Raw genomic sequence first — 14275 nt, forward strand, 5'->3', positions numbered from 1 at the left:
TGTGTTCCTCTTCATCAGAAGAAGTTAGTGACTCCTTATCTTCCTTTATCCATGCTAGAGCAGCATCCTAAGCTGTTCCTTGATTCTGTCCTGCAGGATCAGGAGAAAGGGAGCCTGAGGACTCAACCAGCTTATCTGGCTTAGAAACAGGTGATGTTTCTGATTCAGGTGGCACAACTTTTATTTTTCTCATCTCAGTTTGATGGGCGTTCTCACATATACGTATTTCTGCAATGAACATGTCTTCACCCTGCCAGTCAGCAGGTGAATTCCAACTGAACAGGGGGTTCTGCTGAGAGATGCTCAGGTGTCACCATGACCCCCATGTGTCATCACAGTGACATAGCTGTGTGGTGCTCAGGGCCTGGCTACCTGGCGCTACCAGGGCAGTTGTCTCTGACCAGAACTTGTTGCATTTGAACTTGGGTCCGGAACCAAATAAACCTGTATTTAAAGGGGGATCGCTTCTCACCTAGACCTTGCTTCCCCTTCCTTGTGTGGTCCCTGAATAGTTCCCCTCTGGCCTCCTTGATGTCCCTCTGGCTCTCCAGATGTAGGACAGAAGGGGAGGAGTGAGTTTCCCAAGCAGTGTTAACAAAAGAAAACAGCAATCTTGTCCCAGTTTGTCACCATTTCTTGCAAATGCTTTGTGATTTCAGTAGCACAGCTTCTGCAAGGAAGTAGCTGTGTACCCATGTGATGCTCTGCAATGTCAGCAGTCTCCCAAAGGCTTCTCTTTAGGTCCAGCTAGAAAAAGACACTGTGCATTTTGCTGATGGCATAAACAGGAGATGTAGGATCCTTCCTTGGTATTTGTTTTTTTACTGGATATTTTAGAAACTTAGAAAGCCAGAAAACCAAATCAGCCTTTTAAATAGCACCCTGTGGTCTGGTGTGGAGCCAGGAGCTTAACTTGATGATCCTTGTGGGTTCCTTCCAACTCAAGATATTCTGTGATTCTGCTTTACTACTTTTTTTTCCAGAAATTATTTCACTTCTTTTCCAAACCATCATCATCTGAATATTCTGATCGGTACTGTGTAATCATGAAATAGTTCAAATACTGCTTTCAAATAGGGACAACTGTCCTCACATGGTATTTTTGAGCTCTATCATGTGTCTGAGTTATAAGCCTATTTAATTGATATTGTGCTGGTTTATTTAAGCTATTTAATCAAAATGTTATGTAAAACCAAGTTGTGTTTTCTGAAGCTTTGAACATACTGTATCAAAATAGTTCCTTTTTATTAGCCAAGTTTTATGATATCCGCAAAAACCAATATCCAGTTAATGTAATGCATGTTATGTTAGTATGAGTTGATTGCTCCTAATTCTTAATTGTTAGTGTTGATGAGAACTTCTGGCTTGGGCATAAGATCAGCAGTGATGGCATAAACTTTCTGTGCTGTATTCTGTGTATCACATCCTTCTTGGGGTTGTTCTCTGTATATCAATTCTTTCTGGTCTTTCATAGGCTGAATGATATGCCATAAAAACAAATGTGTTACTCAGGCATGAAATTATTCAGGAAATAGAGTTGTGATTGTAAATACCTGGGGGGGAGGGAAAAAAATGGCTCTGTAGCAGCAACAATACCTGGCCTAGTAATAGAAACCATTGTCGCAGAGATGGTCTTCTTGTCCTTCCTTCTGGGAGTTGGAAACTTGCATGCAAGGGGGTTGTGAGACTGAGTGTGGGACATAGAGTGTGATTCTCTGTGGTTAGTAGGTACTTATTATTATGTTGGCCTCATCAGGCTCACCTTTAAGGATAACTGTACTCTACTATGTGACTGTAGTATTCTGTTAAAATTTACTGATGTTGTTATCAAATGTAGAGTGCTATTGGCAAATAGTTCTTGATTCCAGTTCAGATTGCTCAGCCTCTATATAATCTATGGTATTTTTCTTTTTGTAATTTTGTACTTAATATTAACTTGGAAAATGCTAAAATGATGACTACATTTGTATTGAAATGGATTATTAGAAAGCTAATAGAAACACAACAAAAACAGAAATGGCTGATAATTGTCAGCATGAATTTATCCGTCATCTAGATCCTCTTGTTTTTTCACAACTGAAGCAATTGCAATGGAATGTGGAACAGGAAAAACTTACCCCCAAGCCCCAGAAAGGAAATTAAAAAGACCCAACCTACTTCTATCAGTATTCATCTACCAGAATGCTCATAGAGTAACCTATGGTTTTGATACTCTATTTTGGCTACGTGTGAAAAAAATCAGTTCAATTTAATGCAAATGCAGTCCCAAGAACACATTATTTAAGTATGTGAAACCATGTCCTTCAGATGTGAATTAAGTGACTTTGTAATATGCTGGTAAATTATATCCCAACCTTTTGGCTTGTGTTTAGAAGAAGAGGTTTTTTCCTTTCTGTTGGGGGGGAAAAAGCTTAAACCCTTTTCCTGTGTTGCATAATGGACTTTTTTTTTTTTGCTGTAGCAGGTATATGCACCAACATAGACAAATAATTAGAAATGCAACACACATTTCAGTATTGTTCAGAAACTCTTGTATTAACGACTGAAGATTTTTTAAAATACTTTAATAGGCAACTTCTCAAAAGTTACTCTTTACACTCTATATGATTGCTCTATTCGCATTTTCATCTACACTTTTGTTTGATAGCAACTATGATACTGTCAATCATTCAATTTATTCTGTGTGCATAAAGCAGGGCTGTCTGGAGATGACTACTCAGCATCCCAGCAGGCTCAGAAACCTTGAACTAATCTTTGTAATGGCAATGAGATCAATGCTGCTGAGTGCATTTGAGACATAATAATGTCTATGCCATTATTTACCAAAAGAATTCTAGAAGCGCAGTGTATGAGGTATTATTTGGTAAGAGTTTGTAGGTTTGGAGGGTTGCTGAATTTAAGAAAAAGGGAGGGGGAGAAGCACTCGCTAAATGAAATGTCTAGACTCTTGTCTGCAGCAATCAATTGACTCTCACCTATTTGTATATTCATAACACACGTTTTAGCAGCATCATTTTTCTCAGCTGTCACTTCATGGTAACAAAGGAGCAGCAGTGCCTTAGACATGGCATTTATAACTACCAGAGCAGCAAAACAAAACAAGCAGTCATTCCCTATTGTACAGAGGTGCTTTTGCCTTTCAGACTGCAGAAAGGGACTTTTAGCTTCCTAAATATTTTTTCTAAGGTTAAAGTAGGTCATTGTTTCTGTTCTTGGAACTGGTATGTTTTCACTTACAACTTCAGACACACTTCACTTGCTTTATTGGTTTTAAATCTGCTGCTCTGTATTGTTTTCTAGATACGGTAACTCTGTCTGCAGTGCTTGGTTATGCAACTCCTTCCCTGACCTATCTGGCTGCTAGTCAGACTTGGCTGGCAGCGTTTCCTCTTGGACATCTCAGATGTTAATGCACAGGAGGCACTCTTGATAAATTTGAAGCACCTTCTGACACCAGCCTGAAACTCTTTCAAAACCAAGAAAACTGTCCCAATTGCACTAATACTTTTCATGTTGAGGGGAAGTAAAACAAAAACTATTTTAAAATGTGAACTAATAAAATTGTTTCAAGTGACTGACACTTGTATGCATGAAGAACTCAGTAGATTATATCCTATGTGTTAATTTGTCTAGCTTTTTGTTCTACCCTCTTCAATATTACAAAATGTGTCATGAAATATCCGTAACACTTGAATAATACATAAAGACTATTCTATGTTAATACTGTTCTGGGATTTCTGAAAAGAAAGCCCTAGCCTTTGTTAGTAAACCCTAACCATCCCTTACTAAAGAATGGAGTAAAAGGAGATGGTAGATGCTAATTCTTCTGAGGAGAGGAGTATTTTGGTTTCCCAGTGAACACAGGATAATGATTGTAATGCAATCCTTCTCTGGAATAAAAGGTGCTTTCCTTCAGTCTTCCCTGAACAAAGTTCAGCCTCATTTTTTCAATGGAGACTATACCAGTACATTCTGTTATTAGTTTTTAAATTGGTTAAAAAAAAGGGGGGGGGGGGAGGAAGAAATAATATTTTATGAAGAGGTCATGCTTGTGTGGCTCCAATAATTCTATTGTATGGCTTTCCTTTTGTGAAAAGGTGTCTGTTCCAGCCTCATTTCATTAAATGTGAAGGTTTTGATTCTGCTGCCAAATATTATCAGTGGACTGCTGCATATAGATGTTTTAATTTCAAGGATCAGATGCAAGATTAAACCTTCGGTAGTAGTTTGGGATTGCAGTAGAAAATCAAATGCGTGACAGCGTGAAGGTGAGTGTGTGTGCATCAATGCAGAGTGTTTTTATGGTTATGAAATAAGTTGTGGGGTTTGTTTATTATCCTTGAAATACAGAACTTCATAGTGATTGGACTCTAAAGCGCATATGTCCTGCAAAGCAGTTATTTTGACTTGTGTCTACTGAGGAGCAGAAGGCATTGTTTGGACTGAGAATTATGCTTTTCCCATCCAGTAAATGTTTAATCTGAACACCTGATCTCCTGAGGGCTGGCCATGAGTGCCTAGCCAGATGACTTCAGATTGGTCAGTGCTTCTCAAATTTTATTTAAAACAGAGATAAAAATACAAGCATTAAATTGAAGTGTTGCTAGGAAAATAAAATTCCTGTCTTGATACACAGAGCATCACAAACATTTTGTGTATTTAAAAAAAAAATCTAGAAGCAAAGCAGCTAACCCAGTGCAGGTTCACTGATTTCAGAAGCACCTGAGATCTCTATATTTCATCATCATGATGACAATTTTTTTTTGTTTTTTCCATCAATTGTATACATTAATGGAGATGTTGGAGTCTTTACTTTGAATGCATAGAGCCTCCTCAATATCTGTTAAAGCCAGAAGACCTTCTTCAGGTGAGAAGCTGTTTTTCATTAATGAAAAGTTCCAGAGCTCTGTAAGAAGTGCTGCTTTTCATTTTTGATTTTTTATAATTGAATTCAGTGTGGCTTTGCTTTTGTAAAATTGACCTAATAATAACATGCTACTGTGTCTCAAGTCTAGTAGGGGTTCATCTTCCAGCATGTGCTGAGGTGGAGTGTCAAAAGTTTAACTTCTCTGAGAGGAGCAGAGATAGGAGAAGACGAGGGACAGGAGGCAGTGTTGGTAGGGTATGTTATCTAACACAAGGAAAAAGTGACACTGCTATGCTTCAATAGAAGCAGTGTCCTAGGTGCAAGCATCTAGGCTTAATCCCTTTGCAGAGGCATACACAAGGAGACAGGAAATGAACTGCAAAGCAGAGTTCAAAGTAACTAGGTTCTTGTCTCCACGTGAGACAATGTTAATTTGTTAGGGCAGGCAACCTTAGGAGTCCAGGACTGTCTTCTTTAATGTTTGATATAATAGAATCACCAAGGTTGGAAAAGACCTCTAAGATTTTCCAGTCCGACCGTCCACTTATTGCCAGTATTTCCCACTAAACTAAGTCCTTCAGTACAACATCTAAATGTTTCTTGATCATCTCCAGAGTCAGTGACTTCACCACCTCCTTGGACTGCACATTTCAGTGCCTGACTGCTCTCTCGGAGAAGTATTTCCTAATGTTTCCTATCTTCTTCTTAGAAAGTGTCAGTCACTTGAACTAGCTCACTGCCCCAGTTTCTTGAACTGAAAGGTACAGACAGTGCTTGTCAAATACATGAAGCAATACTGTGCACGTGTGGTATAGTATGTATGTTGTGAACTTAGACTGTCACGATTTCTCACTCAGGTAAACTTATTAATTTTATCCTAAATGACAAAAGATACCTTGTTTTCAGTAGGATGTCACGTTAGACTTGCTTGAGCACAGAGCTGCTTTTTTTTCCCATTCAGTGTTGACAAAGTCAATGCGACTGATAAATATTTCTGATAATAGAATTGATTAAGTTAGAGACTGCATATGTACCCCATTGTGACTTTAGACTGGAAAAAGCTTTCATTTACAGTATAACCTGATCCCACAGGAAGGTTGTTATTAGCTATTTGTTTTGCATCAGCTTTTATTGTTTCAAAGGAATCACTGTTATCTTTTTGCAATTACTTGTCATGCTGTGAGAGAGCCTAGAGTTATGGATTGGTGTTTATTGTAGAGATTAGGGCAGACAGAAATTTGCTCATTAAAAGAGTGTGATGGTTCACTGAGCTCTTTTTGTCTCATAGGGATCCTATCACACTTGGATAAAGCTGTGGTTTGATTCACGTATAGTCATGGTAAATAGCGTTATAGTTGGAGATTTTGTCATTGCCTGATGATATGCTCAGACTCCTCTGAGACCTACTGGTGTGCAGACAAACTGAATATGCAGTGAAGTGCAAGATTTTAAAGGGGCTTTGCACTTTTTAAGGGGAAATTCCTGCTGGGTATGATATGCCTTATGCTTGAAGTCAGATGGAGTTACTTGTATAAATCTGTGGCGTGTGCAAGGCTCTGATTTATTTGGTTTTCTAATGGTAGTGTAGATCTTAATAAATAAATAAAAATATATATGTTGGAGACTGTGTGTGTCTGAGAAGGTGCATGAGTGAGAAAACGAGATGTATGCTTACAAGCTTTATCTTGCATTTTTTTTCTGTGCTTGTAGTTGAAAACTTAAGTATTTTTAATATTTTTTCAGTGTTTTCATAGAACATTCCAAGTTGGAAGGGACCCTTAAGGATCATTGAGTGCAACTCCTGTGACCTTTGGCTGAGACCAAAGGTCTCATCATACTAAGAAGTGCATACTGAAGTCTTCAAACATTTGTTAAGTCATAATACTTTTTTCTCTGATAATTCAGTGCAAATCCTTTGAACTTTCCCGAGCCACTAAATCTTTGTTTTCTTTTATTTAGCAATACTCTCCGTCCATGAATTTTACATTTTATAGGATAAAAATAGGTTTACAGCATCATAGAAACTAGGTAGGATCTCCCTTTATAGAAGCAAATAATTTTTTGAGAACAGTTGAGCAGGTCTGTGCCCAGAGTAAGGTTTTGCTTTTTTCATCTTTCTTCATCATAGTGCTTGTCCATCTAAGTACCTGACTGGAACTACTCAAAAATGAACTTCCACTCTGTATTGATCTTGAAAGTAGACAATATTTTTAGCTGTCATTAATGCTGTTCTTCTGTATTTATTTTCATATTTTTAGACACTTTTGAGCTCAAACACAACACATTCTCCTAAGAGTGGTCCTTCTGTCACCTTCTAATCCAGTGTTCATGACCTTGGTGTATCAGAAACTTAGCTGTGTGGGGAGAATGTGTGTGTTTGGCTGAGACGCACACTTCCTCAAAATAATTGCATTAAAAATAATGAAATATGTAAATTAAATGTACCTTTTTAAAAACTATTTTTCTCTGTAATTAATACTGGTTTAATTTTGACATGGAAATTAATTTCTAAATTAATTCAAATTGTTGCATTCTGCAAACAATGAGATGACAACGTAGAATGAATTTCATTTTCCAGCTGGATGTATGTTCATATTTGTGTTTGCGTAGAGTCTCTTGAAACATGAGCTTTTTTATTTTTTTTAGTGAGATCTGCAGTGTTAGGAAAGACAAAGAGCATGAAAGGAACAGTTTAATATTTCTGAAATTATTGGTGAAACCTCATGAGAACTCCTGGCCTCATTTACAGAAGTGCAGTGGTATTGGCTTATTGACCTGAAGCACTTGAAATAACTGTCTCAAACATCTCATGCAGAGTTTGGATTCTCTAGCTGAACTATCTGGGCACTGAAGTATTAATGTAATAGCTAATAATATACAAATGTTTTTCTTCTTTTTTTTTTTTTTAAAGAAAGGAAAGATTCTCATTCTCAAGAAGTAGAAGAGTCCTAGAATTAATGTAACTAATGCACTGGCCTAATTGTACATCCAGATTCTTGATAAGGCTTATCATGAAATGGATTTAAAGACCTTTTCTTCAGAGCATGTTTAGTGACATTAAGGGTATCTGAGCTACTGAAGAGGGAGCTTTGTGTGATTTTCTTTTTCTTTGGCAGAAGTCAGAAAATATGAAGGAGATAATTTTATTCACTGATAATCCAGTGATCTTTAATCATCATACAGTAATTTTAAAATGATTGAAACTGAGCATTTCAGAACATGTATGGGGACCTTTCCTAACACGTTCCCCAATGCTGTAGTCTCAATATTCCTTATCTGGACACAAACCTTCTTATCTTCATGCAGCACAAGACCCAGCTCTGCACACTTAAGTATGCTTATTGAGAAGGCTGCTGCTCTCCAATGGATTTTTTTCTGCACAGCGTGAATGCCCTGCGATCAGTGAAGGCCATGTGTGCTGTTTAAGCTTAAGCAGAGTTAGTGAACAAGGGAACCGAGTCTGCACTATCATGGCTGGAAACGATTAATAATTGTTCAAGGTAAAAACGAAGTTAGTATTCTTGAAAATGTTGTTGGTCTGTTTTAAAGCCTTGCTCTTATGGTAGAGTATTGCTAGGTTGTAAGTGCATTCAGATACAAGGGATGACTTGTCTTTGCAGGTGAATAGTTAAATACTGCTTTTCTCCCAGGGACAATCTAGCAGACTTAGGTTCAGAAAGCATATATAAATGTTGTGGGTAAAGAAAATATGTAAGTGTAAATATGAGAAAATATGAAAACATGAAAATATGTGAACTATTTGTCTTTCCTTTATTCTTTCCCTTCTTTTGAGAGAAAAGATGCATTCTGGAAAATGGATCCATGTGTAGTGTTACAGGCAATATCACATCTTCAGAAAAGCCTATGTTTTTAAATTCTGTTACTGTGCAAATATATACAAAGGGAAGACACACACAACACCTGGAAATGAAATGTAAGCCGTCATCCTAGCAAATATGAAGTGCTTCCAATTTATGAAAATTCCTATGGAAAGATAAGTACAAGAGTTGAAAATTTATATTTCTTGTCATAATTCTAGTTGCTGAATTGTTAGTATCTACTATTTGGAGTGGACAAGGACATTGCTATGTGGAATATGTATCAGTGGTCTTGTGCACTTCTGGATTACGTGGGCAGGCACATTTTTACCTAAATTTGGAAATTATCTTTGTCAGTTGCTGTATTCTCACTCTAACATCAGGTAAAGAGAATAGAGCTGAGGGCTCTGGAAGCGTAGTATCTTAGGAATGTTGATCCACAACAAAAATCATTGCAGTGCATTTTCAAAGGCAACATATTGGGAGCTGCTATGCAAGTTACAGATGTATCAGAGAAGCCCAGTAATTCATCCTATTAAGCATATCCTCTTGCTAAAAGCACACTAAAGACTGGCACAGCAGCAAACCCTCCTAGAGATAACAAGTTTGACAATATTCTAAAAGCATGAAGAAGAATTTTTTATTAAAAATAAAGGTCAGTTTAATATATTTAGGCTTTAAAAGTAATAAAACATAAAGGGAAAAATATTGAATAGGCCATATGAAAATAAGAGTGCTGGCATGCTGGGGAATAAAAAGAATTGAAAGAAAGAGATTCGAACTTTTAACCCAACCATGGATAAGTGAAATTTGTGTTCCTCTAAAAGCAAAACACACTCAGAAAGATTATCCCTCCTGACAACCAAGCATGTCCTTAATGAGATCAAGGAGTCAAACCTCAGAACTGGATAAGAAAGTACCTCTCTGATCAAAGCCGCTGTATTGTGTTTGTATTGTAAAACTAACCTTGGTTGTGTGTCACAGTGATAAAGTTAGGGAGACCTTACTGTAATTGTGTTCTTTCCTTTAGGAAACCTATTTTAGATTTCTTAAATGTGTTTTGTATTCACCTTAGGCAACCCAAATTTACAAAAAAACCCTCTCAGTTTATGTACTTTCAAAGTCTTAGTGGTTATCTTGGAAGAATAATGGTGCTAAAGTCTGGTTTACATCTTGAGAAGAATCTGGAATCTTCCTGGTTCCAAAGTGTTTCTGTTATGATCCATCTTACCTAAGGCCATCTTGTGTGCCTGAGAAGTCATGTAAAAATCAGGAAATACAACATAGCAAGATGTAAAGTTACTTAAACAAAAAAATCACCTCCTTCCAAAGCAATAACAAACTTCCAGAAACCTGAGCCAGGATCAGTTACGGTGATATACACATGTAATTGTGTTCAGTGATGCAATATCTGAAATATTGTAACTGATTTTAAAAGATCAAATAATTAAAAAAAAAAAATTTGCATGGACACATAAAATAAAAGCAGTACACGTTTGGCACTTCTCTAGTTCACATCTGTCACCTCTACAAATTCTGAAAAGAATCCAGATGCTTTTTCTGGTTTGAGGTGACAGGGTAATGTGCATGTTCCCTCTGAAAGTGAGCAAAACAGTATAACTTCACCCTGTTTGTCTGCTGACTAGTAAAAATATCTTCCTTGGGTTGAGAGAGCTAGATATCTCTGATGCTAAAGTGATTCATCATAGGAATGGATTTTGAATTGCTATTTATGCTGAAGCCATCTTGTCTAACTCAGAACTACTCAGTACTGTCAGAGAATGGTTGGTCTGAGTTGAAAGAAATAAACTTTTGTTCCTCATAATGCTTTCATGTCATGATTGGTGAGCAATCCAATGCTTGGTGAATTCTGCTTCACAGTGATAGGAAGAGCTGACACTGAAGGATCTAAAAGTGACGTCGCTATGAACGCTTGGCTGCCACAAGCTGGTTATCCCTGTGGTAACTTTTTTGACACCAACTTGCACCAGGGAAGGTTCGGGTTGGATATTAGGAAGAATTTCTTCTCAGCAAGAGCAGTGAGGCACTGGCACAGGCTGCCCAGGGAGGTGGTGGAGTCGCTGTCCCTGGAGGTGTTCAAGAACCATGCGGATGTACTACTTAAGGATGTGGTTTAGCAGGCAATGCTGGTGGTAGGTGGGTGATTGGAGTAGATTATCTTAAAGGTCTTTTCCAACCTTAATGTTTCTATGATTGTAGCTAAAATTCATGTGACTGAAGGAGTCTTTGGATCAAAGATTTTAGTTGTGAAGGGCTATATTTTTCACTAATTTCGCTTCTATAACCATTCACCTTTTTAAAGACAGAAATGACGTGAACTTATCAAGCTGATCTGACCCTTCACCCTAGTGGTCACCACATCACATTGGAGTCCACAGGGCCCAGATGTGCTTCTCTCATTTTTCCTGAAGAAATGTCCTTACCCATGTTTACCACAAAAATGAGTGGCATTTCTGCTTTGTTTAGAAACAGGCTCTATAAAGCGCTTCCACTTCTGGCATTTCTTTATCTCAAAGAAGAGAATCACTTCTAAGTTTTCTCAGAGGGATAAATAAAAATGACCCCCAGGTCGAGGCCTGGTTCAGCACTCCAGATCTGTGGGATACATGCTTCTGTAATGCTACCTGCTTGGTTTACAGCAGGGCCAGATCACTGCTACTAGGAGTTACTCGTGTCATGAGGTATTGCTTCTTCACTTGTTTCTTTAATTCCCTGAGAGAGTTTTGATACTGAGGTGGTCGTTTTCAGTATCACATTACTCCTTTTAGTTGTGACTAGCAGAGCCATCTCAGGTGTGGATATATTCTTCTGTCAGTCCCTGGACTTCTCAGAATCTGTGACAGCATTGCAGCGTTGGTCAGCTCTGAGATCTGTCTGAAAAGCTGCAGCAGCCATCTATCTGTGCAGTACGTTGTGTTATAGTAACTCAATGACCTGTTCAGATTTAGTCCCTGATCCATGATCTTGTCTGACATGCTTGAGGCCTCTTTTGGAGCTGTGCTGGGAATTGCTGCTTAATTTCTTTCAAACTGAATGTGGCCTTCTCAGCTGAAATCTCTTCAGCCACAGAATGAATCAGATGCAGGTTGTTATGGCTGATTATCCCTCTGTGATAGTGTTTCATGGCAACAAAGCGATGCCAAGTCCTTCCTGTAAGGTGACTCCCAGATGGTCTTAAAATCCTAATTGAGTCTGTAAGTACTGCTATTTTCTTTCTTTTGGCCTCCTTAGTCTAGGGTGGTAAGAAATTGTGCATGTTGCCAGAGCTGTTAAATTGATGAAATTAAACTGTTTGTTGATTTTTCTTTTCTGTCTATGGTTCTGAAGACCCAACTATCAAGTCTGGGGGGGGGGGTGCGAAGCAACTGAAGGAATATGTGATGTGTTGCTGTGTTATCATTTTTGCTAGTTTTCCTTTTTCTGTATACATTAGAACTTAACTGAGAATCTCTTTCTGATTCAGACGTGATGGTTTTGGGAATGTCCCATGTGCCCACTGAATTTGTCAAGGAGTAATTGTTGGATTATGCTAAAAGAAATTGTCTAGTTTCAAATGGCAGTGCTGCACTGGTGCAGTTGTATGTATCCCACTGTATAGGAGTTGTTGCTTTCCAGTCTTAACGGTCAGATTCACATTATCACTTGCATTCTCAGCTGGTGAAATGGCTTGGTACCTACCAACAGTACGTACTGCTGGTGTTTTTTCCTCTCTTCTCTGTTTTCTCCTATTTTTCTTCTGGAGTGTGCACCTTAAGATGGGCTTTGTGTTCCTAGAGGACTTAAGCAGTTCTGGCACCATTTCATAGCCTGCTTTAATGGGAGTGCATGAGATAAGTGATCACTGAAAAACTTGATTGCGGGGGTCTGCTTTAGTTGCAATAACTTGACTCAAAGTAGATTTGGTTCACAGGTGAAGGTTCTCTTTTTGTGAGCTTGTGTAGACCAGTTATATTCAAGCCTGATCAGAAGCTGAGGTTAAACTCAGGGCTGGGCTGGGCTGCACAGATCTGCTATGGCAATAAAAGTTGACATCAGAACTGCATGGCTAGCTTCTAACAGCTTTGATGAAGAACTCTTTTATAGCTAGGGCAGGTAACATTGTTCCGAAAGAAAGAAAATCTTATGCGATTCTGTGAATACTCATTCACAGAGAAGACAGATAAAGAGAGCTTGAGGACACACAGGTCTTCTTTTTTTTTTTAAATGTACGGTTTTTTTGCAGGCTTTTGAGGAGTTGGCAACATAGCAAAACACCTGCTTCAATGTTTAATTAAAATAGCTGAGCGGAATGCAAAGCTTTTCTTCAGACCTTTATTGAAAAGCAAAAGGATTATTAGAGTTTGCATTCTTCTAGAAAAAAATATATCACCTCCTAGTCTTTACAGGAAAAATGAAGGCAATGAGTTTCCAATATGAAAATTGTTAATTTCTTCCTACAGGATAACGTTGCTTCAGATTAGCTAGTTTTATTGTGTGCATTTCAATTAATTTTATTTCATTAAAGTTGCCCGGGAATAGAGACTAATTAATCTTCAGCTTACTTTGTGATATATTGCAATACCATTATTTTTCTCTAGTGACTCATGCCTATGACATTTTGTTGATTATTTAGCATTGCATGACTCACCTTTTGGTCCAGATCTAAAAATGTGCTGTGTCCTGCTAAATTTACTCACAGACTTCAAATACGTGGGTCACTTTGTAAGAAGTGCCTCCTATTTGTTTCTGTGGAAGCTGCAACAGATACAAAGAGCACACTAACACTATTTGATAGAGAAAATTCTCAGCTACAAACCACTGTTTTTCAACCCAGTCACCACCATTAGCTGTGCATTTATGCCAGCAATGAACAAGAGTCTGCATGCTGAACTCATCAGAATCTGCACCAGCGGAGATGACCCATGGTCACCCCTGCTGAAACGCACCACCCACCACACCTCACAGTGCTTACATCCACTGGTTGGTCTCCATAATTGTTCAGCAGGTATCAGTGAATGTCAGTAGGTGCCATTTTTTCCACATGGAGGAATTTAGTTCCACCCATTTGCTTCATCCGCGCTTCGATGTCAGACGCCAGTTTGTCAGACTGCTGCTCAGCTGCCATTTGTGGCTCAGCAACAAAATGTAACAGAATATTGCTGGGAATGTTCAACCCCTACAGCCATAACACCAACATCCATCCACCTCTGATATCTTGGGCCAACATAATAAAATTGAAGGCATTACTTAAGGAGCAGCTCTCATAGAACTAGAAGGAAGTATGCCACTTAAAATAGGATGGACGCGTAGAAAAAGGTGTGTGTTAAATGAAAATTACTAACATGGCAGAAAATGCTCATCTAGTGTGGTAAACAATGTTTTGCTTAAACTGTAATTATTCAGACTTGGTCTGATTTTGGGAACTCCTGTGTGGAGTCAGGAGTTGGACTCGATGATCCTTGTGAGTCCCTTCCAACTCAGGATATTCTATGATCAGTGGTTATGTAATTCTTAACTCCGTGTTGAGAGGTGTTCTATGTTCTTATTTTTTTAGGAGAAATAATGTTCTTATGGAGCATCTTTGAAAGCA

General features: G+C 38.2%; 1 protein-coding gene across 2 annotated transcripts in view; it reads left to right on the plus strand.

The window, feature by feature from the left end:
• Window positions 1-14275, plus strand: part of ANO10 (anoctamin 10) — a 115839-nt gene that overhangs the window by 58340 nt on the left and 43224 nt on the right. Inside the window, exon 12 of one of the 2 annotated variants that reach the window (XM_021386323.1) lies at window positions 3301-3324. The exons of the other annotated variant lie outside the window; for it this stretch is intronic. Coding sequence (XP_021241998.1) covers window positions 3301-3309 — 9 coding nt within the window. The 3' untranslated portion in view covers window positions 3310-3324. Of the gene's footprint in view, window positions 1-3300; window positions 3325-14275 lie in introns of those variants that run through there. 2 annotated transcript variants of the gene reach the window in all.

Source organism: Numida meleagris, chromosome 2 (genome assembly GCF_002078875.1).
Source record: "Numida meleagris isolate 19003 breed g44 Domestic line chromosome 2, NumMel1.0, whole genome shotgun sequence".
NCBI classification, from domain to species: Eukaryota; Metazoa; Chordata; class Aves; order Galliformes; family Numididae; genus Numida; species Numida meleagris.